At 36.1% G+C, this 24658-nt stretch overlaps 4 protein-coding genes and 1 pseudogene across 11 annotated transcripts; 3 read left to right on the top strand and 2 right to left on the bottom strand.

Moving 5' to 3' along the window:
• Positions 1-1110: 1110 nt before the first annotated feature.
• LOC110815706 (uncharacterized) lies at positions 1111-6287 on the bottom strand. Its single transcript, XM_022043633.2, has 9 exons — positions 5890-6287; positions 3944-4028; positions 2972-3046; positions 2839-2875; positions 2282-2365; positions 2001-2061; positions 1781-1887; positions 1598-1663; positions 1111-1417 (listed from the first exon to the last, which is right to left on the bottom strand). Exons 1-9 carry the CDS (start codon positions 5960-5962, stop codon positions 1322-1324), a joined length of 684 nt encoding a protein of 227 aa, XP_021899325.1. The 5' UTR covers positions 5963-6287; the 3' UTR covers positions 1111-1321.
• Positions 6288-8869: 2582 nt separating this feature from the next.
• On the top strand, positions 8870-13803 carry LOC110815654 (ATPase 8, plasma membrane-type). Of its 2 annotated transcripts, none has more exons than XR_015813546.1 (13): positions 8870-9140; positions 9240-9596; positions 9690-10004; positions 10105-10431; positions 10517-10636; positions 10734-10856; positions 10973-11077; positions 11164-11473; positions 11560-12074; positions 12293-12466; positions 12555-12737; positions 12882-13234; positions 13410-13499. XR_015813546.1 is itself a non-coding variant. In XM_022043532.2 (13 exons), the coding sequence occupies exons 1-13, from the start codon at positions 9090-9092 to the stop codon at positions 13504-13506; spliced, it is 2856 nt and encodes a 951-aa protein (XP_021899224.2). In that variant the 5' UTR covers positions 8871-9089; the 3' UTR covers positions 13507-13803. The 2 variants fall into 2 exon arrangements, 1 of the variants encoding a protein (XP_021899224.2); XM_022043532.2 differs by having other exon boundaries at positions 8871-9140; positions 12882-13060; positions 13410-13803.
• A 180-nt stretch (positions 13804-13983) lies between these two features.
• On the top strand, positions 13984-17367 carry LOC110815772 (DNA damage-binding protein cmr1-like; annotated as a pseudogene). Its single transcript, XR_015813548.1, has 5 exons — positions 13984-14355; positions 14524-15088; positions 15234-15640; positions 16184-16277; positions 16773-17367. The product of XR_015813548.1 is annotated as a DNA damage-binding protein cmr1-like (transcript).
• A 359-nt stretch (positions 17368-17726) lies between these two features.
• On the top strand, positions 17727-21116 carry LOC110815748 (DNA damage-binding protein cmr1). The gene is made up of 5 exons (XM_088208155.1): positions 17727-17926; positions 18086-18887; positions 19042-19448; positions 19900-19998; positions 20525-21116. Exons 1-5 carry the CDS (start codon positions 17796-17798, stop codon positions 20736-20738), a joined length of 1653 nt encoding a protein of 550 aa, XP_088064281.1. The 5' UTR covers positions 17727-17795; the 3' UTR covers positions 20739-21116.
• A 307-nt stretch (positions 21117-21423) lies between these two features.
• On the bottom strand, positions 21424-24398 carry LOC110815689 (FAD-dependent oxidoreductase family protein). 6 transcript variants are annotated; one of them, XM_022043593.2, is made up of 9 exons: positions 24211-24398; positions 24047-24104; positions 23777-23885; positions 23491-23635; positions 23244-23295; positions 23001-23147; positions 22816-22909; positions 22375-22501; positions 21424-21904 (listed from the first exon to the last, which is right to left on the bottom strand). In XM_022043593.2, exons 1-9 carry the CDS (start codon positions 24318-24320, stop codon positions 21445-21447), a joined length of 1302 nt encoding a protein of 433 aa, XP_021899285.1. In that variant the 5' UTR covers positions 24321-24398; the 3' UTR covers positions 21424-21444. The 6 variants fall into 6 exon arrangements, with proteins under 6 accessions (XP_021899285.1, XP_021899287.1, XP_021899290.1 ...); XM_022043595.2 differs by having other exon boundaries at positions 23777-23880; positions 24047-24096; positions 24211-24365; XM_022043598.2 differs by having other exon boundaries at positions 23491-23618; positions 24047-24096; positions 24211-24365.
• Between the last annotated feature and the right edge of the window lie 260 nt (positions 24399-24658).

Consider the following 24658-nt stretch of genomic DNA (forward strand, 5'->3'; position numbering starts at 1 on the left):
ATTGAAAAATAAAAAATAAAAAAAATTGCATCTTAATATTTTTTCAGAATTCATTAATTACTAAACTAGTTTTTAAAATTTAACATTTATTATAATTTAATTCTTAATATTTTTATTATAATTTGTTCCCTATTACTTTTTATAAAACCCTGACTTTTTTTTTCTTTCAATTTTCTAATAGAAAAATATAAAGTAGTTTAAATAAATTTAATGCTTTAGAAAATAATTTGAATGAAAACCCATCAAAATTTTTTGATTGTAATAATAATAAAACAATTAATAAAGTACTTAATTATAAATTAATTGTAATAATCATAATATATGTATGTATGTATAAAGATATTTTGGCCTTCTTTTGGGCTCTAAGTTTCGATAGCGAGTGGAAAATCTCAGCCCAAGGTAATTTTTAACAATATGTGAAAGTTATTAACCCCAAGATTAAAGTAATATTAATTGATTGTTTGTTGTTGAAATTTTACAGCTTCTCGAGCATGGGACAATTAGGTGTTTCATGGAAGATTTCCTCCAATGCGGAGGAGATGCAGATGGGTCGGTCCACTATGAATTATAGTAGTTGATAATGACTGTAAAATGTGGTACTAGCGATTGTAATATATTTTTACTTCTGAAATATTTTTTGACTTGATTAAATAAATTAATCAAAAATCTTGCACTCAGAACAAGAAATAAATTCCATGCGAACCATACTCACTTTTGGGTTTCTACTATGTTGTTGTGTATGAAGCACACCATTAAATCTCCCACGCACTTTGTGATCCATTGAATTTTCACTGCATTATTTTTCAAATCCCTATCAGCCACAGAATATCGATTCTCCTGATATAATAATCGATTCAAACCTGAAAACCACTCCACATTCGGGCTGAGTTTATGATCTCCCCACCGAATTGAAGAACTGCAAGAGAAGTGCAGACGAGTGCTTGCCCAGAAGGATAAGCATTGTTCGTCGTGCTCCAATAACCCCTATTCCGCATTGAGATACCACTTAATCTAATAACATTCAGACGGGGAAGAAAAATGGACATTGCAACGACGGTAAAGAAAAAAAAAAAAAAAAAGAAAAAGAATTGTATTCAGTGAGACATGAACTTCCTGACATGAGAAAAGCCTCTGAAAATGTATTTGGTATAATGGATGTAATGAGTTTCACGGTCACATTTTGCTGTAATCTCCTGAAAGCAGATAGATAGCCCAACTAAAGACATTTGGAATCACCCACTTCTAATAATGTCTGAAATAAGGCGGGGAGAGCTAGGGCCACCTCTGATAATCAGAATCAGCACATTCAAAAGATGCTGAACTAGCCTTCCTTTTCTTTCATCCACTCAACAAAATTGTCGAGGATCAAGGGCCAAGCTTCCGCTGCATCATAGTTTTGGAGATTGGGAAAATGGATCTGTAAACAAAGAGGATTAGAGAAATTGAACAAATTATAAATGCACTCCAATCCTAAAGATTTGAGCTAACTAGACATACCATCAATTAGCCTCATAGATAGAATCTATAATTAGGAGTCAAGTGAAATACGTTTGGAAATTTCTTAGGGTAGGGATGATGACAATAACAGTTAGTTTACCTCATTGAAAAACCGAAAAAAATTCGTCCACTGATCCAAGTTTATCCCCTTGTAGTCATTTTGGATCTGCTATGGAGTAAAGAATACAACATGAAATATTTGTTGGAACAACTTAATTGTATTGGTATTTTTCCTAAACAGTATGATCCACAAAAGAGCCGTGTGTTGCAAATGGCTATATACCTTTAAATACTCAATCAATGAGTCAACCTGTTGACGGTATTGGGACCCTAGTACAAGATTCAGCAATTCGCAGATGGTTTCAATGTCTACGCTCTTTTGCTTCTCTTCTGCAACATTAAATCAATATCAGAGCATAATATCATCTAGTTATTTATAACGAGAGATCTTAAAGAAAAATAACGCATTTACCAAAACACCAACTTGGCAGTAGTAAGCTTACCAGTTAGGCAGTATCGAAATGAAAAGGAATAGAAATCCATAAATTTTGCTGGTGTGTTCACCTTCTCAGATAAAAAAAAAACACCGTCAATACCCACATAACCAAGACAATAAATATTAAAGAGCATCTACCTTTATCAACTGATCAGTTGATAGTTTCCCTTTTGGGTTACAACAACATGGCCGAGAGTTCAAGCCTTTCAATAGCCCTTACGGCTAAAAAAGGCAATTTAAATAACAAATCCAAGATACTTCAAATAGCTGGTCTATAGAACTACTTACCTCTTTCTCCAGCTCTGGAAGTGCTTTCTTCAATTTGGGAATAGTGTCAGTCCGTAAAGCTTTGAGACCCGTTCTCCATTCATCCTGATGAAAAGGAAAACCCTTGATCATGGTACATTAAGGACATAAGTGTTTTCAAGAACACTGCAAATAGAATAATAAATCTAGAAATCTTGAAAGCGAAAGAAACATGTATATGTTGAGTCCTAGAGAATCAATAATTTGATTTTATTGATTTATAAGTTTTTATTGAATATGTGTATAAATGGCGACTCCAAACCAGCAAATTTCAGTATCATGCATGCCAGAATTAGTTATTATAAAGAAGTGCACTCATCCCATCCTCAGGCTTATTAAAGTAAATCATGCATGCATGTCAATCAAACACATTCCCATTGTTGAGGTAAAAAAAGAACATAGATTCCAAAAGATATCACAGGGCTAATTTTAATTAAATCTTTTCTACCGTGATGCTTGACTGCAAGGAAACTGTTAGACACTGGGAATGGCAGTAATAATAGAATTAAAAAAGGTCATACAAAAACTTGTTAGCTTACCAGGGTAAAATAGCCCTGCTTTGCAGCTCCTACTTTCCTGAGTCAAGAAAACATCACCTTTATAAGAGAAGGTCAGGAGGAAATTATTCAAAGGATGGATCCAGAAATATCCAGTTAAGGTATAATAACATACCATGCAAACATCAGTATCCTAATATTAGTATGGTCAACTCCAAGATCTGAACAGAGCTTCTCAATTCCTTCAGGGCTACCAAAGCAAACATAAGAGTAATGTATAATACTAATAATACACGGTTAATAAAAAATGTAAAAGAAAAAAGACACAAGAAGCATAGACGAAAGATATTGAAGAAACTAATAGACAGAATTCTAGTCATGTAAACTCATAAGAACATCCTATATCTTTCTCCTTGTTAACATGATGTTTATTATGATTTAGCTCAATACAAACAGGGGCTGGAGAGAAATTGAAAACCAAAAAAACTTCCCAAAAAGATATTGTGTACTTTAAATAACAATATTAACAGATTTGCTTTGAGATGCTAAGGCCACTCTATGTTAAGTAATCATATACACCAACGCTGTTCTCACCAAAATTTTTTAAAAAATAAATAAAAGCAGCCACGTGAAGACAAAAGAGAGAGAAAAATGTCAAGATGAGGTTCAACAACCATACTAGCATTACGTTGGAGCCAAATGCTGAAAGATTCCAAAGCGATGAAATGTGAGATAACCCTTCTAAATCTTGATTTCTCAAGGCTATGGTAAATGATCCACCACAATATCACATTATCCAAATATTTCTACTTCCTGTTTTTCATCATTTCGAACAATTTGTCATGTTGATGCTATGGAACACCAGCCTCTCACCTTCATTTATCTCTTCCAAGTAACATTGAACATCTCAATTTTCATACATCCTATTCCTACCACCAATGTTGCAAACAGGTGTTTATGCATAGAACATAGATAAACAGCATTAAGCTACCATTGCAATAAGAAGCTATAATTATCATTACAAAATTAATGCTTATAATAGGTATAACTGGAAAAGTTCAAGTGATAAAACATGAAAGATATGAATGTAGTATACTTCAGAAAAAAAAAAAAAAAAAAAAAGAGAACCTATGAACGTAGTACTTACTCAATCACGCCTAATGAACTATTGGCATATGAATCAAAGAGTTTATCTATTTTGTCCTTGCCCCTCGTTTTAGCTTTACCTGCTGCTGAAGAAACAAATTACATGATTAGGAAATTAAGTGGAATATTTACAAGAAATTGCCCATATATTATACAAGCTCAAATCAAGAACAGAATCTGGCACCTTAAATGCTATATTCTGCCCAATGGCATACCACCAGTTTAAAAATACATCAGAATACGCGCCTCTCCATCAAGAGGGAAAGAAAACTACCAGCATGATTCCAAGTGCCAACAACTCACATGCTAACCAATAAATACATGCCCTCACATTGGTCATTATAATTGGCTTTCTAAGTTCATACAATCTAACAATTCATCAAAAGCTCCCAATTGTATCACCACATAGCTAGTTATTGACCATCTTAAAGAACATCTTGCCAAGTGCAGGCACTTAAGATTGTAACTTACCAAGATTAAGGCCATGAACGGCTAACAAAGCTAATGGGAGTTTAGAAATTATCAACATTACTTTTGTCCTCATACAACACTGCAAACAAATTTACATTGCAACTTTTGGTCCTTATACCAGAAGTAATTGGCAAAATATGTACATAGAGACCCTTATTAAAAGTTTACTAAAATTCAAGGACAACATATTAATTAGCAAACATTTACTTTTTTAATATTCTTATTAGTATCTTATTAACTTTTTTATTTTTAGACTTTTAGCATCCGATATTTATTATTTTTTTCTTTGTGGCATATTAGAGAATATATTGCATTTATATGGTATGAGAAACTTTGATTTACTAATAACTAAAGATACAATTAAGATTTACCATACCATGGAGGCTACACCCTGGTGCTCCATCCTTTCTCTTTAACAACAAAATTAAATACCGGCCCTTCCTCATAAATTTTCTGGTTCTACCTCTGAACTTCATCTTTTTTAACCGAATAAAAGTTGCAGTACTAAATAGCTCTACTGATAAGCAAATAAATTATGGTAACAAGAACAGCGTTGCGTGATAAGAAGTTAGTTTGTACTACGGATAATAGTATCCAGTTTCTATTAGTATTATTAGTAGATTCTATTGTACTCATAACTCTTTTTTTCTTCTAATAACAATAAAAGATACACCACTAAACTTATTATACAAAATAATTTCTAATGCATAAGTGCATCTATTAGTTTTAGCAACCAAAATAGGCACAGCTTTTGGGATGGTAGTTCCATTCCATCCCTCCACCTTTATCCTTTTCTTAAGCTCCAAGTTTATTCCATTTGTAGAGCACACTGTCAAAACACCAGAATCTATGGATGACAGAAGAGCCTCCAAGGTGGACCAGCTCTCAACAATGAATCTACCGTGTAAACATTTCGTTTGTTAATAAACTATCCTAATGAAATCAAATCCCAAAGCAAAGAAAGATTAAACCTCAACGAGGCAGTTTCTTTATCCTGTTCAATTACAGAGGAAAAGTAAACACGAGAGAAGCCTTTGAGAATAAAAATCTTTATTTGGATACGAATCCATCTCCCCCAAGAAACTTCACAAACTTCATCTACTCCCAATACTCTTCTAACTTCTTTCCCTCAGTCTCTAGAAAATAACAGCTGTAAGCTACTCGCACATTCTGCTTCTCATTTAAGCGTCTCCATTTTCCAGTATACCTTTTCCCGCCATTTCCGGACAACCAATCAGAACAATCATATGGTTTTGAGTGACACAAAAAAAAAAAAGAAAATCAAATTAAATAGATAAAATCAGCGGAATGTTGATATAATCCGGTAATGATTCCCATTCCTCCCATTCATTCTCCATTTTCTTTATAATTTTCCCGCGCTTTCCGGCAAACCAAACAGGGACGAAACGACAAAGCATTCAAACAGAAAGAAAAACGAAAAGGTGAAAGAGAAAAAGAAATGAAGGCAGTAAGTACCAGGACGACCACCGTCGGATTGGACGGATGATGAGTTCGGTGGGGCCGTCTTTCTCTTTGATGCGCGAGGCATTTCGTACCAAAAAGAAAAATCTCCTGGACGAAAATAATCACAGCCGCCCGATTTGGTGACGGAGTCCTGGAATCATCCAAATTCCAAAACCCAAAACCCTAGAGACCTTTCAGTTTTTCCGTTTCCTTTCACTATTTGTTGAATTCAAACACGTAAAAAATCAAGAACACGATTAGCAAGACGATTTATTGTTCTGATTTCTTGCAATGAATAAGAAATACGGAGCGATTTTCAGAATTGAAGAACGACGAAGCGAAGAGGAGGACAGAGAGAGAGAGAGAGAGAGACAGGGGGGGGAGGCAGGAGAGTGAGGAAAAGAGGAGTGTCTGTCGAGATTTTATAGTGTTGGCGAGGAGGTGTGGTGGGGACAGTCGGCTCCTGTATATTGAATTATTAATTATTTATATTATTAAACTATATTTAAAATATTAAAATTTATTTTAATTTTTTTAAAAAATTAAGACTTAAATTATAATTAAAAAAATTCGAAATCAAATCGTCATAATTACTAAATTTTATGGACTAATTTAATAATTCAAATTTTATTTAATTTTGAAATTAAAGTTTATTTGTATAAAATAAAATTCGGAATAAATATTTAATTTTTGATATATTTGTAATTATTTGAGCATAATATTATCGTATTTTACACTTTAAATTATGAATGTACATATATAACGTATATGTACACTAAATATTTAGACGTAACATATTATTTATATTATAAAGTTTAATAATTTATTATTTTTTTTATAAAAATTAATTATCATTGTTACTACATGGGTGTAAAAAATTATATATCAAATATTTTTAAAAAAATTAATTTTACTTAAATTAGTTAAATTTTAATTATTACGTATTTACGATGTCAGTCTCTCAGAAACTAACAGCTGTAGGCTACTCGCACGTTCTGCTTCTCATTTAAGCGTCTCTCCATTTTCCGGTACATGTTTTCTCGCCGTTTCCGGGCAACCAAACAGAATAGTCATATTGTTTTGCGTGACAAAGAAAAATGAAAATCAAATTAAATTATATAAAATCAGCGGAATGTTGACAGAATCCGGTAATGATTCCCGTTCTTCCAATTCATTCTCCATTTTCTTTACAATTTTCCCGCGCTTTCCGGCGAACCAAACAGGGTTGGAAACGACGAGGCATTCAAACAGAAAGAAGCATAAAAGGTGAAAGAAAAAAAGGAAACGAAGGCAGTAAGTACCGGGACGACCACCGTCGGATTGGACGGATGATGAGTTCGGTGCGGCCGTCTTTCTCTTTCGATGCGCGAGGCATTTCGTACCAAAAAGAAAAATCTCCTGGACGAAAGCGATCGCACCCGCTCGATTCGGTGACCTAGTCCTGGAATCATCAAAATTCCAAAACCTAGAACCCTAAAGAACCTTCAATTTTTCCGGTTCCTCACTCTATTTATTGAATTTAAACACGTAAAAATCGAGAAAACAGTTAGCGAGACGATTTATCGTTCTGATTTCTCGTAATGACGAAGAAATATGGAGCGATTTTGAGAATTGAAGAACGACGAAGTGAAGAGGGAGAGAGAAGAAGGTAGGCGAGCGAGGAAAAGACGAGTGTCTGAGTAAAGGGCTGTTTGTGTTCTCACAGAAAAACTTGCGGGTATCCGTAATTATTTTGCTTTTAAATAATGTATATCCAAACACGGTACTGTTAGTCTATTTGTTTATAATTGTATTTTGTTTTTCTTTAATTAGTTTTCGTACATGGTTTAAGACTAACAAAATAAATTATAATGTAAATATAAATTAATTATGATTATTATTATTATTATTATACCAATCGGTATATTAATTATTTGGCGAATTAGATTTTTCATTGTCTCATAAAAATTATTATTTACAGTACCTTCGTAAAGAGCTTAGAAACATTATTAAAGAGGATAGAAATTACTCGATAATCTGTTTCAACTCGTTTTCAATAAATTACGTAAAAATTCGTAATTAATAAAGTATTGGTCGGTGGAATCTCGAAATATATATAAAACGAATATATATTTTTAATATCGAGATTTCTAGTCATATTGTTTTATAATTTCATTTTTTATATCGTGTTAATAAAAATTAAATTAAAAAAAAATGATATTTGTGAACTTAAAATTTTAGAGAATTTAATTAGGCATCAAATTTATATATTTCGTTTGATATTATAATTTGAGATTAAAATTTAATTTCATACATGTATATATATATAATATTATATTATAAACAAATATATGGTATTATTTAATTAGACCTTGTAAATTTATGGTACATATAATTATTTGTTTATGTAAAAAATTTATACAGAACACATGAAATATATTTAATAATCCAGTATATTATTTATATATTAATTATTTTATTACATCATTAATAGGCTTTTTTTAAACCCAGATATATTATTATTATTATATATACATAAGATGATTATACGTAATATATACATATACTTGATATGTAATATATATTTAATAAATATGCAGGAAACTAATGGACTCACAAACAAAGAAAGAGAAAAAGAAAAACAAAACGATGACTCATATCTCGTCACAGTCTGCATGCATGCGTGAAACATACAAACACGCACGTATATATATATATATATATACATACATACATATATGTATATATAAACACACAACGTTTACAATCTGGTGTACATGAAAAAACCATTATAATCTGTAATTTTTCAGTATTTAATTTCACAAATTAGTAAAAAAAAAAAAAAAGGAACAAATGTTTGCTGTAAACAAGCTCACCAGGACAGCGGCAAACCAGGCTAACCGCGAGGAAAATTTAACCCATAACACATGAACCCGCCATTTGCGAGGCTTCACTACTTTCTCTCCATCTGTTTCTCGCAGCCACAGAGCAAGTATTATAAAGGCAGGGATCTTTCAATCCCCAACTTGCTGTCTTCTTCAGAAAGAAAAGTTCATTCTAATGTCAGTCTCTAAAGGCCAGGCCTATTGAGAAATAAGGCCTGAAGAAATTTGAAAAAAGAAGGCAGCGTCGCCAAGGGAGGGAGTTCTTTCATTGTCTTACATCGCCGAATATTTTTATTTATTTCTCTCTTGGAGACTCGGTGTTGATATTCTTCGATCTTGTCTTCCGACATGGCGTCTGATATTTCGTTGGAAGAGATAAAGAACGAGAATGTTGATCTTGTAAGCAATTTTTTTAATACGGGTGGTGTATGTTTTTTTTTTTTTTTAAATTTTTTAATGGGTTTGTTGTTCAATTTTAAATCTGTGTTGATTTTGCAGGAGAGGATTCCTGTGGACGAAGTGTTTGAGCAGCTGAAATGTACAAGAGAAGGACTGACAAGCGCCGAAGGAGAAAAGAGGCTGCAGATATTTGGACCCAATAAGCTTGAGGAAAAGAAAGAGAATAAAGTGCTAAAGTTTCTGGGATTTATGTGGAATCCTCTGTCATGGGTCATGGAATCTGCGGCAATCATGGCCATTGTTTTGGCCAATGGAGGAGGCAAGCCGCCGGATTGGCAAGACTTTGTTGGTATCACTGTGTTGCTCATCATCAACTCAACGATTAGTTTTATTGAGGAGAACAATGCAGGCAACGCTGCTGCTGCTCTGATGGCTGGTCTTGCCCCAAAAACCAAGGTGGGTCTATAATAATTTCATGCACGCCAAGTGTTCTTGTTAATGATTCTTTCTTCTCAACCTGACATTGATAATGATTTTTCGTATTAATAGGTACTGAGGGATGGGAAATGGAGTGAACAAGAGGCAGCAATCTTGGTGCCAGGAGATGTTATTAGTATTAAATTGGGAGATATTGTACCAGCAGATGCACGTCTCTTGGAAGGAGATCCTCTCAAGATTGATCAATCTGCGCTCACTGGTGAATCCCTTCCGGTAACCAAGGAGCCGGGTGATGAGGTTTTCTCCGGCTCAACCTGTAAGCAAGGCGAGATTGAGGCTGTTGTCATTGCTACTGGTGTTCATACCTTCTTTGGCAAGGCAGCTCACTTGGTTGATAGCACCAACAATGTTGGTCACTTTCAAAAGGTACCATTTGGATTTTCTTTCATGCTTAGATTAAATCCTTCATGGGTTTGGAGAATCCGTGAATAATGAGTGATTGGTCTACATTGGATTGAATTTTCAGGTGCTGACAGCCATTGGTAACTTCTGTATTTGCTCCATTGGTATTGGAATGCTCATTGAAATCGTAATCATGTATCCGATCCAGCAGAGGAAATACAGAGATGGAATTGACAATCTGTTGGTGCTTCTCATTGGAGGTATCCCAATTGCCATGCCTACAGTCTTGTCAGTTACAATGGCTATTGGGTCTCACCGCCTTTCGGAGCAAGGTGCCATCACCAAGAGAATGACTGCCATTGAAGAAATGGCTGGGATGGATGTTCTATGCAGTGACAAGACAGGGACTCTCACCCTTAATAAGCTTACAGTTGACAAGAGCTTGATTGAGGTTTGTTAATCATGACAAGAAAATTTCTTTCTGGTTTTATGATCTCTGGTCTTCTAGCTTACCATAAATATGTTGGCATTCACAGGTATTTCCAAAGGGCATTGATAAGGACACAGTTGTTTTGATTGCTGCCAGAGCTTCCAGAACTGAAAACCAAGATGCCATTGATGCTTCAATCGTTGGCATGTTGAGTGACCCCAAGGAGGTGATTTTTTCTTAAATCTATGGAAGTCCATTAGTTTCTCTACATTCTACACCTTATTATGTTTACTGAAGTTATATTTTTCTTTGGAACCAAACAGGCAAGAGCTGGAATCTCTGAGCAACATTTCTTGCCCTTCAACCCTGTGGATAAACGCACTGCTATTACTTACATTGACAACAAGGGTGATTGGCATAGGTGCAGCAAGGGTGCTCCTGAGCAGGTAACATAAATTAGATATGGATGTTGTAATTTTTATCTTATTAGAAAACATCCTGTCTAAGCTAGTTATAATGGTGGTTTGTTTTTAAATTAATAATAAAACTATGGGTGTACCAGATCATAGATCTTTGTGAGCTTAAGGGAGAAACGAGGAAGAAAGCACATGAAGTCATTGATAATTATGCTCAACGAGGACTTCGCTCCCTTGGTGTTGCTCAGCAGGTGATTAGTAATTTTGTCTATTCTTGAAGATTTTCTTCTCATTTCTTCTTTCTCAAGAGTAAAGATTATATTATATTTATCCGCAGACAATCCCAGAGAAGACCAAGGAAAGCGCAGGATCACCATGGGAGTTTGTAGGTCTTTTGCCCCTTTTTGATCCACCAAGGCATGACAGTGCTGAGACAATCAAGAGGGCACTTGACCTTGGTGTCAATGTTAAGATGATCACTGGTGATCAGCTTGCCATTGGCAAAGAAACCGGTCGCAGACTTGGCATGGGCACCAACATGTATCCTTCATCTTCTCTTTTGGGAGAAAGCAAGGATGAGTCCATTGCTGGCCTTCCAGTTGATGAGCTTATTGAGAAGGCGGACGGGTTTGCAGGAGTGTTCCCTGGTAATCTAACATCATATTTATGGCTTCTTCAACAGTTATTATTAGGTGGGTTATTAGTATTTTATGCAAAAATTTGGTTTGTGCAGAGCACAAGTATGAGATTGTCAAGAGGCTCCAAGATAGAAAACATATCTGTGGTATGACTGGTGATGGTGTCAACGATGCTCCAGCCCTCAAAAAGGCAGATATTGGTATTGCAGTGGCTGATGCAACTGATGCCGCCAGGGGTGCTTCAGATATTGTCTTGACCGAGCCAGGACTTAGCGTGATCGTGAGCGCTGTGCTGACAAGCAGGGCAATCTTCCAGAGGATGAAGAACTACACCATCTATGCTGTTTCTATCACAATACGTATTGTGTTGGGATTCATGCTGGTGGCTCTTATCTGGAAGTTTGATTTTGCACCATTCATGGTCTTGATCATTGCCATCCTCAATGACGGAACCATCATGACCATCTCCAAGGACAGGGTCAAGCCATCTCCAGTGCCTGACTCATGGAAGCTCAAGGAGATCTTCGCGACCGGTGTTGTTCTTGGAACCTACATGGCCCTAGTGACCGTCCTCTTCTTCTGGCTGGCTCATGACACAGACTTCTTCAGTGTAAGTATAATAATATGTCGTAGTCACTTACCCACAAAACTTAAACTAAACATGTGGAATAAGTATAAACCCATTATCCCTTTGCTGGTTCCTTTTTATGATTCAAATTGTAACTAATTATCTCAAGACTTTGAAATGATAAGAAATGCTTGTATACAATGATAGCATGTTGAAATGTTAAAGCAAGAAAAAGGTACTAATGGTTTCAAGATTTGCAGGAAAAATTCGGTGTGAGGTCAATCAGAGAGTCAGAAGAAGAGCTCATGGCAGCTCTCTATCTTCAAGTGAGCATCATCAGTCAAGCACTCATCTTTGTCACCAGGTCAAGGAGCTGGTCTTACGTCGAGCGCCCTGGTTTCTTGCTCATGATTGCCTTCCTCATTGCACAGTTGGTCAGTATATCCTCCTAAGATTCAACTACATTCTTAGTAACTTTTATGTCATCTTGTCCTGACTCTCCTCTGTTATTGTCCATGTAAGCTGGCTACAATTATTGCTGTATACGCAAACTGGGGATTTGCCAGAATCAAGGGCTGTGGATGGGGATGGGCTGGAGTGATCTGGGTTTTCAGTGTCATTACCTACATCCCTCTTGATGTCCTTAAATTCATCATCCGCTATGCGCTCAGTGGCAAGGCCTGGGATAACCTTCTCCAGAACAAGGTATGTGTCTGCACAACACATACTTAATATATCCACCAAATGACCCATGTTGATTTTCATGTTTGATCATTACCTTTTGAAATACTGGCATGCCAGCTATACATATTAACTTGCATATACTTTTGATTTGAATCAATGTTGTAGACTGCATTCACCACAAAGAAAGACTACGGCAAAGGAGAGAGGGAGGCTCAATGGGCATTGGCTCAACGTACCCTCCATGGCCTACAGCCACCAGAGGCTGCCTTGTTCAACGACAAGAACAGCTACCGCGAATTGTCTGAGATCGCAGAGCAGGCCAAGAGACGCGCTGAGGTTGCCAGGTCATACGCAAAACATTAACTCACTATCCCAATTCCTAAGGCTTGACTCATTACAATTTGCTTACCTTTAAATTCATTCACCTCTAACTCAACTACTCATATTTCTAATGAATTTAATGGTAAACAAAATTGCTTCTCAACCAAGTCACCGCAACTCCCTCTCCAAAAAAAACTGTATGGAAACTGAAATTTCCAAGTTTTTAATGATTACCTACGGTGTCTCGGAAACAATCATTGCCTTGTAACGATTTTATAATGACTCCGAAGCACCCGTAGAATTTCCCATAAAAGAGAAATCCTCCAACAAAGTTGAGGTTCATTTTTGTTTTTCTCTTTTTTTTTTTTGCAGGCTGAGGGAGCTTCATACTCTCAAGGGACATGTTGAGTCAGTGGTGAAGCTCAAGGGTCTTGACATTGAAACCATTCAACAGCATTACACTGTGTAAGGCATATATGTACAGTGTCTTCTGTAATGTCTGATCAATCAGAATAGTTAAAGAAGATTTGATAAAAGAAAGTATCAAGAAGAAGAAGAAGAAGAAGAAGAATTCATGGAGAAGAAGCCAGATTTTTTATGGTTGAATTTCTTTTTAGGCTTTTGTGTACTTTTATATTTTTGTCTCTTCATTAGAGGAGGAGAGAGTGATCAGGTTGGGATAATTCATTTGTTTAGCTAAGCTTACTTTTCAGATTCAAGATCACATGTAATGAAATGAACAAGTAAAGAACATATATTATATATATATATATATATATATATATTCATTGTGCACAATTTATATACATACATACATACATACATATATATATATGTATATATTTCTTTTTGTGGTATTATTTTGTTTAAAATAACTAAGTTTATAAAAAATATTTTTCAGAGTTGTTATCATGAAATTAATGATTATTTTTAACCCAGAAAATGATTTAATATGATTTTCTTAAATTGGATTGACACGTGTCTCTCAGTAATTAGATTTAATTGCGAGAATCGGACGGTCAAGATTATGCCACGTAATTTCCCAGGATACATTGTCCCGCCAGTCTAAATTTCCCGCCGAACCACCGAGGTGAGCCACTGTGTAAACTCAAAACCACCGCAATGGCTACCCTGTAAGTATATATTTATATAACACAAAGTTCCTCACTCTTTGACTGCTTGCTTCAATGGCGCCTGAGAAACTGACAGAGTACGAGCGCAGGCGACTCGAGAATATTAAGCGAAATGACGAGATGATGACCGCTCTCATGATCCATTCCAAAGCAGCTGAACTATCCGCCGCTACCGATCGGAAAAGGTCTCTCGCTTTCTCCTCCATCTGTACGTATATCTATGTGTATATATATCGTCTCTGTGTGCTAAATAGTTCAATTGTATGTTATTTTTGCTTAACCTTTGAATTTTTTTTTTTTTTTGTAAGTTGAAACGTGAGTTTGTCCATTTGGTGCGTGCGTATGTAATGCAGAGTTTGCAAATCGTATAAATCGAGTCCAGCGAAGAAACCAAAAAGCAACAAACCAGTAATTGTTAGGCGGTCTTTGCGTGCAAGAGGCATGCCGCTGAATTCTAATGGTTTAAGCGACGAATCCGTTAGCATGGTAGATGCCTGCAGTGAAACTGGGACCCAGTTTTGTATTTTGCGAGGCAATTTTGTATTTTGCGAAGAAAACACGATTCGATTTTTCAGTGAAAGGAGAGAAATCCCAATTAGGTGTTACGGTTAAAGAAGGAAAACCGCAATTGGGAGCCTCAGCCGAAGGACAGAAGCCTGAATTGGGTGTTTTAATGGAAGAAGAGAACCCGGGATTTGGTGTTTCCGTGAAAGAAGAATTTGCTTGCAGAAGGCCCTTTAAACCCGAGAAAATGAATGGTTTGAGGGAAGAAACGGATCAAAAGAGAAGTAAATCTGGAAATTGCCTTGATTTGGGTTCCTTAAGTTTAAAACCACAGAATATAGCACGGGTGCTATTGGGTAGGATAATGGTGGTCCTATTTCAGGGATTTTGATTCAACAATCTTCCTTATCAAAGGTACTTCTTTCAAATGTCTAGATTATGAGTAGATCAAAACTTAAGAGAAAAAGGACTTAAATCTGATGAGAATTAAGAAAGAAAAAGAACTTAATCTGATGAAAACAAAACTTTACTTTTTTGTTTTTGTTTAATTTGCGAGCAGATATTCACCGGTTGCTATGATGGGTTTATCCGGTTAATGGATGCTGAGATGGAGATATTTGAGCTAGTACATGTCAGTGAGCAGACTATATATTCTCTCTCTCAACGACCAAGTGATGTGAAGAGTCTATACTTTGGCGAGGGGCCGGGAAGTTTGAACATCTGGGATCTCAGAACAGGAAAGTCCTCGGCCAATTGGGAATTGCATGATGGCAGGATCAATACTATAGATTTTAACTCACAGAACCCATATATCATGGCTACTAGTTCCTCAAATGGGACTGCTTGCATTTGGGACTTGAGAAAGATGAATTCAGTTAATCCCAAAACATTGAGGAGAATGGATCATGAAAGAGTTGAACATTCGGCATACTTCTCACCTTCTGGAAGCTCCCTCGCAACAGCAAGGTATCTACTGCTGCTGAGCCTTTGCTTTGCTTGCTGGGAAAAAAAAGCTTCATTAGATAGGTATTTGAAAAGTATTGACTCCTTTAGGTGCTGTGTATTGCTTGATAGCCGAGACAGAATCTTGAATTGTTGTATGCATTTATTTTGGTATAACTTTTATTTTTCTGAAATTTGCAAAAAGGGAATTAGCTTTTCTGCTGTTACATTTTGCAGCCAAGTGTTTGGATTTAGTTTTTTCTGTCTGCATTTGCAGTTTATAGTTCCCGCGTGTTCGTCCTGCTTTTTCCCTTATATTGACAACATGATGAGCAATGAGTTCTAAAGCTGGATGTTTTAAATGATAGCCAAGGAGAGAATGAGCACTGAAAAGATGTTCTTCCTTCATATTATGGCATTACATCTATAATCTTTGTTTATGATAATTCTTTCTTCTGGGTGCAAAGCATTTTCCATATGCGGTTGGGACAAAAATATAAGCCAATTTGGTTTGATCCTAACGATTTAGATATTTACTTATTGTTTCATAAAATTTTCTTACTGCAGTTATGACAACAAGATTGGTATTTTGAGTGGCATCAATTATGGTGATACTTCTATGATAGATTATCGCAATCAGACGGGGAAGTTCTTCTTTTAAGTAAGCATTGTGCCAATATATACGTACTTTGATATGGATTGTTCTTCAGAATGTATTCCTGTTTTCTGTGGTACATTTGATACTAGTCCATACTCTGGATTGTTTAATTTTTGGTCACTTCCAGTGAGTTGAGAACTAGTTCTATATCTGTTTTGAATAATCATATATGGTTTTATACTACCAAGCTATCATTGCTAGAATTATCAGTCTTTTCAATTGAAACTGGGTTTAGGTCTGCCAATTTGATAAAACATAACTCAGATATAAAGGGATCTGCCAAAACTTTAAACTCTGTAGACTTACAACTAGTTTATTTTTTTGCCAACCCGTCTTACATGCATTCTTGCAGGCAATGATATAATCCTAAAATGGAAGATGCATTGAGTTCAGTATATCAACATTCCTTCTGTCATTTTCTTTTGTAGATTTACAGTATTTTGTAAGATGCAAACAAGCCAAGGATGTTCTTTCTAACTCATTTCTGTTTTCTTCGAGGGCGGTGGGATATGGGGTTAGGACGATTCACACGTTTTCACTGGCAACATGAGCAGAGGAATTGATGTAATCTCTCCAACTCAAGGGACAACAGTTATGACATTGGAGAGTCCCCATGTTACCTGGCCACCGCCTCTAGCCGGAGCCACAGACGGTGGCCAGGTGTATATGTGGACATTGAAGTAGGATGGTTGGTCAAAAAAATCTAAAAGTTTTTCCAGTTGTAATACAAATTGACTCAAAGAACTTTCCCCCAAGAGTAGAATCAGCAGTAGATGTTCAGAGATATGCACCCTGCTGAAAAGGGTTGGTGGACAGTAGGGTTTTGATTCTGAATATGGCGTGAGAATGTTGAAATTGATTTATTAGTTATGGAGGAATTTTGTACTCAGATGCTTCTCTGGTATGTGGATTTGTTGATTCACTAGGGTTGAGCAGAAGATGATCATTGAACTTGAAATTCCATAATAGTTTGTACAATTTTGCTGTAATGGGTAATCTATTGTATGTTAGAACATGTTTACTTGTAAGCACAATTTTGTAAAATAGTTGTACATATATATATATATATGTATGTATTTTTCTTTTTGTGGTATTATTTTGTTTAAAGTAATTAATTTTATAAAAAAAAAAAATTTAGAGGTGTTAATTATGAAATTAATGTTGAATTAGTGAAATAAATTTCATAATTTTGTACTATTTTTTTTTATTTTTCATAATAAATACAGTAGTAAACTTGAGTTTCACAAAAAAAAAAATTATATAATTGAATTGACACGTGTCCTTCACTAATAGGCTTCAACTGAGAGGATCTAACGGTCAAAATGATGCCACGTAATTTCCCAAAATCCATTTTCCCGCCAGTCTAAATTTCCCGCCGAACCGCCCAGATTAGCCACTGTAAACTTAACCACCATAATGGCTACCCTGTGAATATATATATATATATATATATATGTATATATGTCACAAAAATCCAAAGCTTAAAAAAAGAAACCCTCACTCTTTGACTGCTTTGCTTCAATGGCGCTTGAGAAACTGACGGACTACGAGCGCAAGCGACTCGAGAATATTAAGCGAAATGACGAGATGATGGCCGCTCTCAGGATCCATTCCAAAGCAGCCGAACTATCCGCCGCTACCAATCGGAAAAGGTGTCTCACTTTCTCCTCCATCTATACATGTATATGTGTATGTATATCGTCTATGTGTACTAAATAGTTCCGCTGCATGTTTTTTTTTTGGCTTGACCTTTCAATTTTTTTGTCATTTGAAACATGATTTTGTCCATCTGATATGTGTGTATAATGCAGAGTTTCCAAATCGTATAAATCAAGTCCGGAGAAGAAACCTAAAAGCGACAACCCAGTAATTATTAGGCGGTCTTTGCGTACAAGAGGTATGCCGCCGGATTCTGATGGTTTAAGCGACGAATTGCTCGAATCCGTCGATAAAGCCCGCAAATCTCGCAGTCCGGAAAAACCATCTCCTAAAATTATGGGTCCACTTAGCATGATGGATGCCTGCAGTGAAACAGGGACCAACAAGAAGTTTATCGACACAGTTCTGTGTTTTGCGAAAAAAAGCCGATTCGATTTTTCAGCGGAAGAAGAGAAATCTCAATTTGTTGTTATGGTCAAAGAAGGAAAACCGCAATTGGGTGCTTCAGCCGAAGAACAGTCGCTGCAATTGGGTGCTTTAAAGGAAGAAGAGAAACCGGAATTGGATGTTTCCGTGAAAGAAAAAGTTGCTTGTAGTAGGACCTTCAAACCCGAGAAAATGAATGATTTGAGGGAAGAAACGGATGAAAAGGAAAGTAAATCCTTCTTTGATTCTTCGGTTGGGGCAGAGAGGAATAAGTCTGGAAGTTGCCTTGATCCGGGTTCCTTAAGTTTGAAACCAGAGAATATAGCACGGGTCGTACCGGGTAGGATAATGGCGGTGAAGTTTTTCCCTACTATTGATGTGAGCATGATCGCAGTGGGGAACAAATTTGGGAATGTTGGATTCTGGAATCTGGAAAATAACGAGGAGGAAGAAGATGGTATTTATATGTATAGCCCGCACACTGGTCCTATTTCAGGAATTTTGATTCACCAATCTTCCTTATCAAAGGTATTTCTTTCAAATTTGTAGATTATCAGTGCATCAAAACTTAAGAGAATGAGGACTTAATCTGATGAGGATTATAGATAATAAGAAAGAAAAAAGAACTTAATCTGATGAAAACAAAACTTTACTTTTTTGTTTTTGTTTAATTTGAGAGCAGATATTCACCAGTTGCTATGATGGGTTTATCCGGTTAATGGATGCTGAGAAGGAGGTATTTGAGCTAGTACATGTCAGTGAGCAGACTATATACTCTCTCTCTCAACGACCAAGTGATGCGAAGAGTCTATACTTTGGCGAGGGGCCGGGAAGTTTGAACATCTGGGATCTCAGAACAGGAAGGTCCTCGGCCAATTGGGAATTGCACGATGGCAGGATCAATTCTATAGATTTTAACTCACAGAACCCATATATCATGGCTACTAGTTCCTCAAATGGGACTGCTTGCATTTGGGACTTGAGGAGTATGAATTCAGTTAATCCCAAAACATTGAGGAGAGTGGATCATGAAAGAGCTGTGCATTCTGCGTACTTCTCGCCTTCTGGAAGCTCCCTTGCAACAACGAGGTATCCACCGCTGCTGTGCCTTTGCTTTGCTTGCCCAATGAAAAGGCTTCATTAGATATGTCTTGAAAAATTTACTGACTCCTTTAGGCGCTGTCCGTTTGCTTGGTAGGCGAACGCAATCTTCAATTATTGGGTGCATTTATTTTGGTAAAGGTTTTATTTTTCTGAAATTTGCAAACAATGGGTTAGCTTTCTGCTGTTACATTTTGCAGCGATGCGTCGTGGATTTAGTTTGTTTCTGACTGCATTTGCAGTTTATAGCTCCTGCGTATCGGTCCTGCTTTTTCCCTTATATCGACCATGATGACTAACGAGTAATCTTTGTTTATGATAATTCTTTCTTCTGGGTGCAAAGCATTTTCCAGTTGGAACAAAAGTATAAGCCAACTTGATTTGATCATATAATGATTTGAATATTTACTTATTCTTTCACAAAATTTTCTTGCTGCAGTTTTGACAACAAGATTGGTATTTTGAGTGGCGTTAATTTCGGTGATACTTCTATGATATATCATCACAATCAGACAGGGAGATGGATTTCTTCTTTCAAGTAAGCATTGTGCCAATGTATATGTATTTTGATGTGGATTGTTCTTCAGAATATATTCCTGTTCTCCTTGCTACATTTTGATACTAGTTCATACTTTGGATTGTTTAATTTCTGGTCACTTCCCGTGAGTTGAGAACTACTTCTGATATCTGTTTTCAACCATCACATATGTTTTCTATACGACCGAGCTATCAGTGATAGAAATATTTATCAGTCTTCTTAATTGAAGTTGGCTTTATCTCTGCCAATTTGATAAAATGTAATTCAGATACAAAAGGGATTTGCCAAAACTTTATTCTTTGTAGACTGAGAAACTATTTTTTTTTTCCAACCCGTGCTATCACGCGTTCTTGCGTGCAATGATATAATCCTAAAATGGAAGATACAGTAAGTGCAGCTGGGGGAACTTATCTTGCTCATGATATCAAAAATTCCTTCTATCATTTTTTTTTGTAGATTGACAGTATTTTGTAACATCAAACAAGGAGGTTGCTTTCTAAATCATTTCTATTTTGTGCGAGAGCAGGGGAATATGGGGTTGGGACGATTCACACGTTTTCATTGGCAACATGAACAGAGGAATTGATGTAATCTCTCCAGTTCAAGGGAGAACAGTTATGACATTGGAGAGCCCACATGTTACCGCCATTCCTTGTAGATTCGATAAACACCCTTATAAAGTTGGGACTCTAGCAGGAGCCACAAGCGGCGGCCAGGTGTATATGTGGACATTGAAGTAGAATAATTTGTCAAGAAAAATCTGAAAGTTTGTTGTAGTTGTAATATAATTTGACTCTAGAGCTTTCCTCCATCAATAGTAGAATCGGCAGTAGATGTTCAGAGATATGCACCCTGCTCAAAAGGGTTGGTGGACAGTGGGGTTTTGATTTTGAATGTGACTTGAGAATGTGGAAATTGATTTATTAGTTATTGAGGAATTTGTAGAAGTTAATGGAACCATTTGTACTTAGATGCTCCCCTATGGTATGTGGATTTGTGATTAACTAGGGTTAAGCAGAAGATAATCATTGAACTTGAAATTCCATAATGGGATAGACACAAAATAGTTGTACAATTTTGTTGTAATGGGTAATCTATTGTATATTAGAACTTGTTTACTTGGAAGCATAAATAGGTTAACCATAAGTTTATAGTTTTCCGAAATCATCATTCTGGCATCTAACCAAGAAAATATCAATGCTTAAACATGTAATATCAACTGTAAACATGCTCGGTTTCTTTCAGTAATCCGTGTTTTTTAATCTCATTTTCTATTTAATCTCTTTGTTATATCAGATTTGGTATGATCACTTGTACAGCATTTAGGATTGAATCGAATTTCTTAAGTGATAAAAGTATGATGAGAAAAGAGGGTTGAGAGCACTCTACCTCTTGTTCTACAGCTCATGAGAAGTCGAACTTCAATGAACCAAAGAGAAGAAAAGATCATAATTTATTTATATTCTTCCAAGAGGTCAGTTCGTATGGTATCAAATCTTCATTACAGGAAAGCACAGCAATAGCTGTTAATTTTCCAAGCCATCCATGGTACAGCAAACCCCTCGAACCAAGCCCTCCAAATAACCAGTACTTACAGCTATGATTTACACCTACAAGGTCATTAACGCAACCAAGAATTGGAAGAGAACCATTGGGAGTGAGTGGTGGCATTGCCCTCAAACCTGCCCTTGCTCCAGTGAACCTCCAATGCTTTATGCCTGGAAAAAATGCAGATGCCTTGGGGAGGAGCTCGTGAAGAGCCATTGAAGCTTCATCTTCCAGGACAGTTGGTGATGAATTCCTTGATTTCCATTCCCATGTCGAACCCATGTACAAACTACGGTTTCCCTGGATGGCAAGCCATGCATCCGATAATATTGATGGACTATAGTCTGGATAATCTTCCCTGGAGAATAGTATTCCACTCAATGAGCTCCGTGTAAATGGAAAAATCTTTGTTGAAGATAAAACTACAACAAAAGAATGGCCTTCTAGGAACAGTACATAATATTATATTTCTGAAAATGAGAAGCCTACTGTTATTAGAACTTCTTGGAATTCCATTATAATTTTCATGACCAGAATGTCAAGAATCTAATTCAGACAAACAATTACAGCCACCTTTTTTAAGGGGATAAGAATTTAGAGGACCTACTGTTATTACATCTTCTTGGAATTAAAATATAATTTTCACGACTAGAATGTCAAGAATCTAATTCAGAGAAACAATTACAGCGACATTTTTTAAGGGGATAAGAGTTCAGAGGACTTGTTTTATATTCAAATTTCTATGTTCCAGGCAAATTTGATTTTGAAGGCAATAAATCATAAATTTTCAGGCTTCAGAAGTGCCAAAAGGATGAGAAATGATTCTACCTAATATTATCAGGCAACTCGAGATGAGCAATAACTCCTCTACATGTCCTTAAAGGAAGCTTCCCAGCAAGCTCTGGAAGCATGTCTACTTTGGCACCCAAACATACTACTACAGCATCATATTCCCCTGCATACACAAAATGTAAATCTGAATTAACTCATAATTAGAGGATAAGCATTTGGAGCTTCAATATATCCATGGCAACCAAGAGCAGACATCAAATCCAGTCCCGGCAATCTTATATAAATATTTGCCCATCAAATGTATCAGGCCTTGAGTCGATGTCGTTAAAAATGATTTTCTCTTATATAAACGCAGGTTACTAACTTCAAATAGCCATTCTTATCAGCATAAAAGAAAGGCAGAGAGGAAAAAGAAGTAGAAAAGACTAGCTGCCACTCTAAATGAAACAGAAAAAAGAAAGATAGACACAACCTTACCTTCCAATTCAAGGAGTTCATGAACACATTTCCTGTGCAAACGAAACTGCTTCCCAGCAGATTTTGCTAAATTTTGACAAGCTAGGAAGAGTGCCTGGAAATAAGAACAGAAGAAACTTTGATTAGAAGAGAAAAAGAAACATGGTGTTATCTATAATAAAATTCATTCATTTGATTGTTAAAACCTGGAGATAGCGTTGAGGATGGACATTTACAGCTTCTGGCATATAGTAGGCCAAGTTGAAAGGTACACATAGATTGGGCACAAGATTTTGCGCAGCATCATTATCAATGGTGTCTATTCTACAGCTGGCTAGGCAGTTCTGAGCATTCTAGTTGCAGAATAAGAAAAAGATCAAGCACTATAAAACCACAAATCAACTACACAACAATGAGGTACTACCATGGCATAAAGGGAGATTAATTACATCATTCATTATGCTCAAAGTCTTTATATTTGTTGCTGGTCTCAAGATACCCCTGGAACAAAGAACTCCAATAGAATCAACAGTAAGAATTTTTGAGTAATCTGAAGTAGTTTGGTAGGAAAAAAAAGAAAGAAAAATGTAAAGAAGAATTAGAGCTTGGTTTCACATTGAATTAATTAAAGAAGTTGGATTAACCTTTCAAAGTTACGATTTATTAAAATATAGATAAATAAGTTTTTGGATTAACCTTCTCCGAACAATAAAATTGCCAAAAGACATATCAGATTTTCCTGTTCCTGTGTTGAACTGGTTGGAGGAGACTGCTGTTTCCGCAACATTTAGAAGTTTCAAACACTCTTTCCAACACTCAGCGCCCTGCCAAAGAAGCTTGGCTGCTAAAAATTCAGACCATTTACAAATATACTACAAGAAAAAGAAACTATCGTAGGAGAATAACATTCAGTTTCGGCATCGGAAAGAATTGTAAAAATTCACCTAAAAAAGCCAGAACAGGAAGTGATGAGAATCTTCACCTTTGGGGGAATAAGGATGGAGAAGTCCTCCAGAAACTCCTGATGCGCCTCCTCCTATCCCAGCTTCATCATATATGTCAATATTTAGCTTCAACTCCTCGGAGCTGAGCTAAAAACATAGTTCCACCAAAAATCAAGAACAGAAAGCTAAAGCACGCATAAAAAAATAAATGCATAACATACATAGCTACATATATATATATATATATTTACTCACACACACACACGCATGTTCGATAACCATAAACAAATTAAAGAATAGTACTGTACCTTCAACAAGTGCCAAGCAACAGAGAGCCCGGCAAAACCAGCACCAAGCACTGCATATCTTAACGGTAACGCACCGCAATCGCACAGGATTATCATTACGAACATTTCAGAACATTCATTGAAAAGAAAATTTGAAAACGAAACCAGAGACAAGTGAAAGGTACCTGAGAGGAGGCTGCGGGAGGAATGGCGAGAGTGAAGCGACACGTCTAATACAGCATGAAACTCCGAACTGAGAGTAGGTCATCGGAGATACCGAACCGGAGAGAAGCATCGTCAGAATTTCGGAGGGGGTCTTCTTCCCTCGCAGCCAGAATTGAGGTTATACTGTGCGGGTCACTTCGGGCAGTTCGGTCAGGGGTTAATAGATCTCCTTTAATTTTTGTTTAAAAAATAAAATTTAAATAAAGTTTTATAATATTTTTTTTTGTTAAAATAAAAATAAAAGTTAAAAAAAATTAAAAAAACGCCGTTACATCATGAGTCGAGAGACGTCCGTAATATCATCAGTAAAAAGTTGTCGAAGATCATCCGATACTTTAACATGTGGATGAAGATATATTTTTTTTAAAAAATTTAATAACAATTTTTAATACACGCATTCGGATATAA

Source organism: Carica papaya, chromosome 7, assembly GCF_054855325.1.
Source record: "Carica papaya isolate Zhongbai chromosome 7, ASM5485532v1, whole genome shotgun sequence".
NCBI lineage: Eukaryota > Viridiplantae > Streptophyta > Magnoliopsida > Brassicales > Caricaceae > Carica > Carica papaya.

Coding starts and splice junctions, on each gene's coding strand:
- LOC110815654 (XM_022043532.2), top strand. CDS start 9,090: ATGGCGTCTGATATTTCGTTGGAAGAGATAAAGAACGAGAATGTTGAT. Junction 9,141..9,239: donor AGAACGAGAATGTTGATCTT/GTAAGCAATTTT, acceptor TTGATTTTGCAG/GAGAGGATTCCTGTGGACGA. Junction 12,075..12,292: donor ATGACACAGACTTCTTCAGT/GTAAGTATAATA, acceptor CAAGATTTGCAG/GAAAAATTCGGTGTGAGGTC.
- LOC110815748 (XM_088208155.1), top strand. CDS start 17,796: ATGGCGCTTGAGAAACTGACGGACTACGAGCGCAAGCGACTCGAGAAT. Junction 17,927..18,085: donor GCCGCTACCAATCGGAAAAG/GTGTCTCACTTT, acceptor TGTATAATGCAG/AGTTTCCAAATCGTATAAAT. Junction 18,888..19,041: donor ACCAATCTTCCTTATCAAAG/GTATTTCTTTCA, acceptor ATTTGAGAGCAG/ATATTCACCAGTTGCTATGA.
- LOC110815689 (XM_022043593.2), bottom strand. CDS start 24,320: ATGCTTCTCTCCGGTTCGGTATCTCCGATGACCTACTCTCAGTTCGGA. Junction 23,886..24,046: donor TTGCTTGGCACTTGTTGAAG/GTACAGTACTAT, acceptor CTATGTTTTTAG/CTCAGCTCCGAGGAGTTGAA. Junction 22,502..22,815: donor TGAACTCCTTGAATTGGAAG/GTAAGGTTGTGT, acceptor TTGTGTATGCAG/GGGAATATGATGCTGTAGTA.
- LOC110815706 (XM_022043633.2), bottom strand. CDS start 5,962: ATGCCTCGCGCATCAAAGAGAAAGACGGCCCCACCGAACTCATCATCC. Junction 1,888..2,000: donor ATTTCGATACTGCCTAACTG/GTAAGCTTACTA, acceptor TTAATGTTGCAG/AAGAGAAGCAAAAGAGCGTA. Junction 1,664..1,780: donor CATTGATTGAGTATTTAAAG/GTATATAGCCAT, acceptor ACTCCATAGCAG/ATCCAAAATGACTACAAGGG.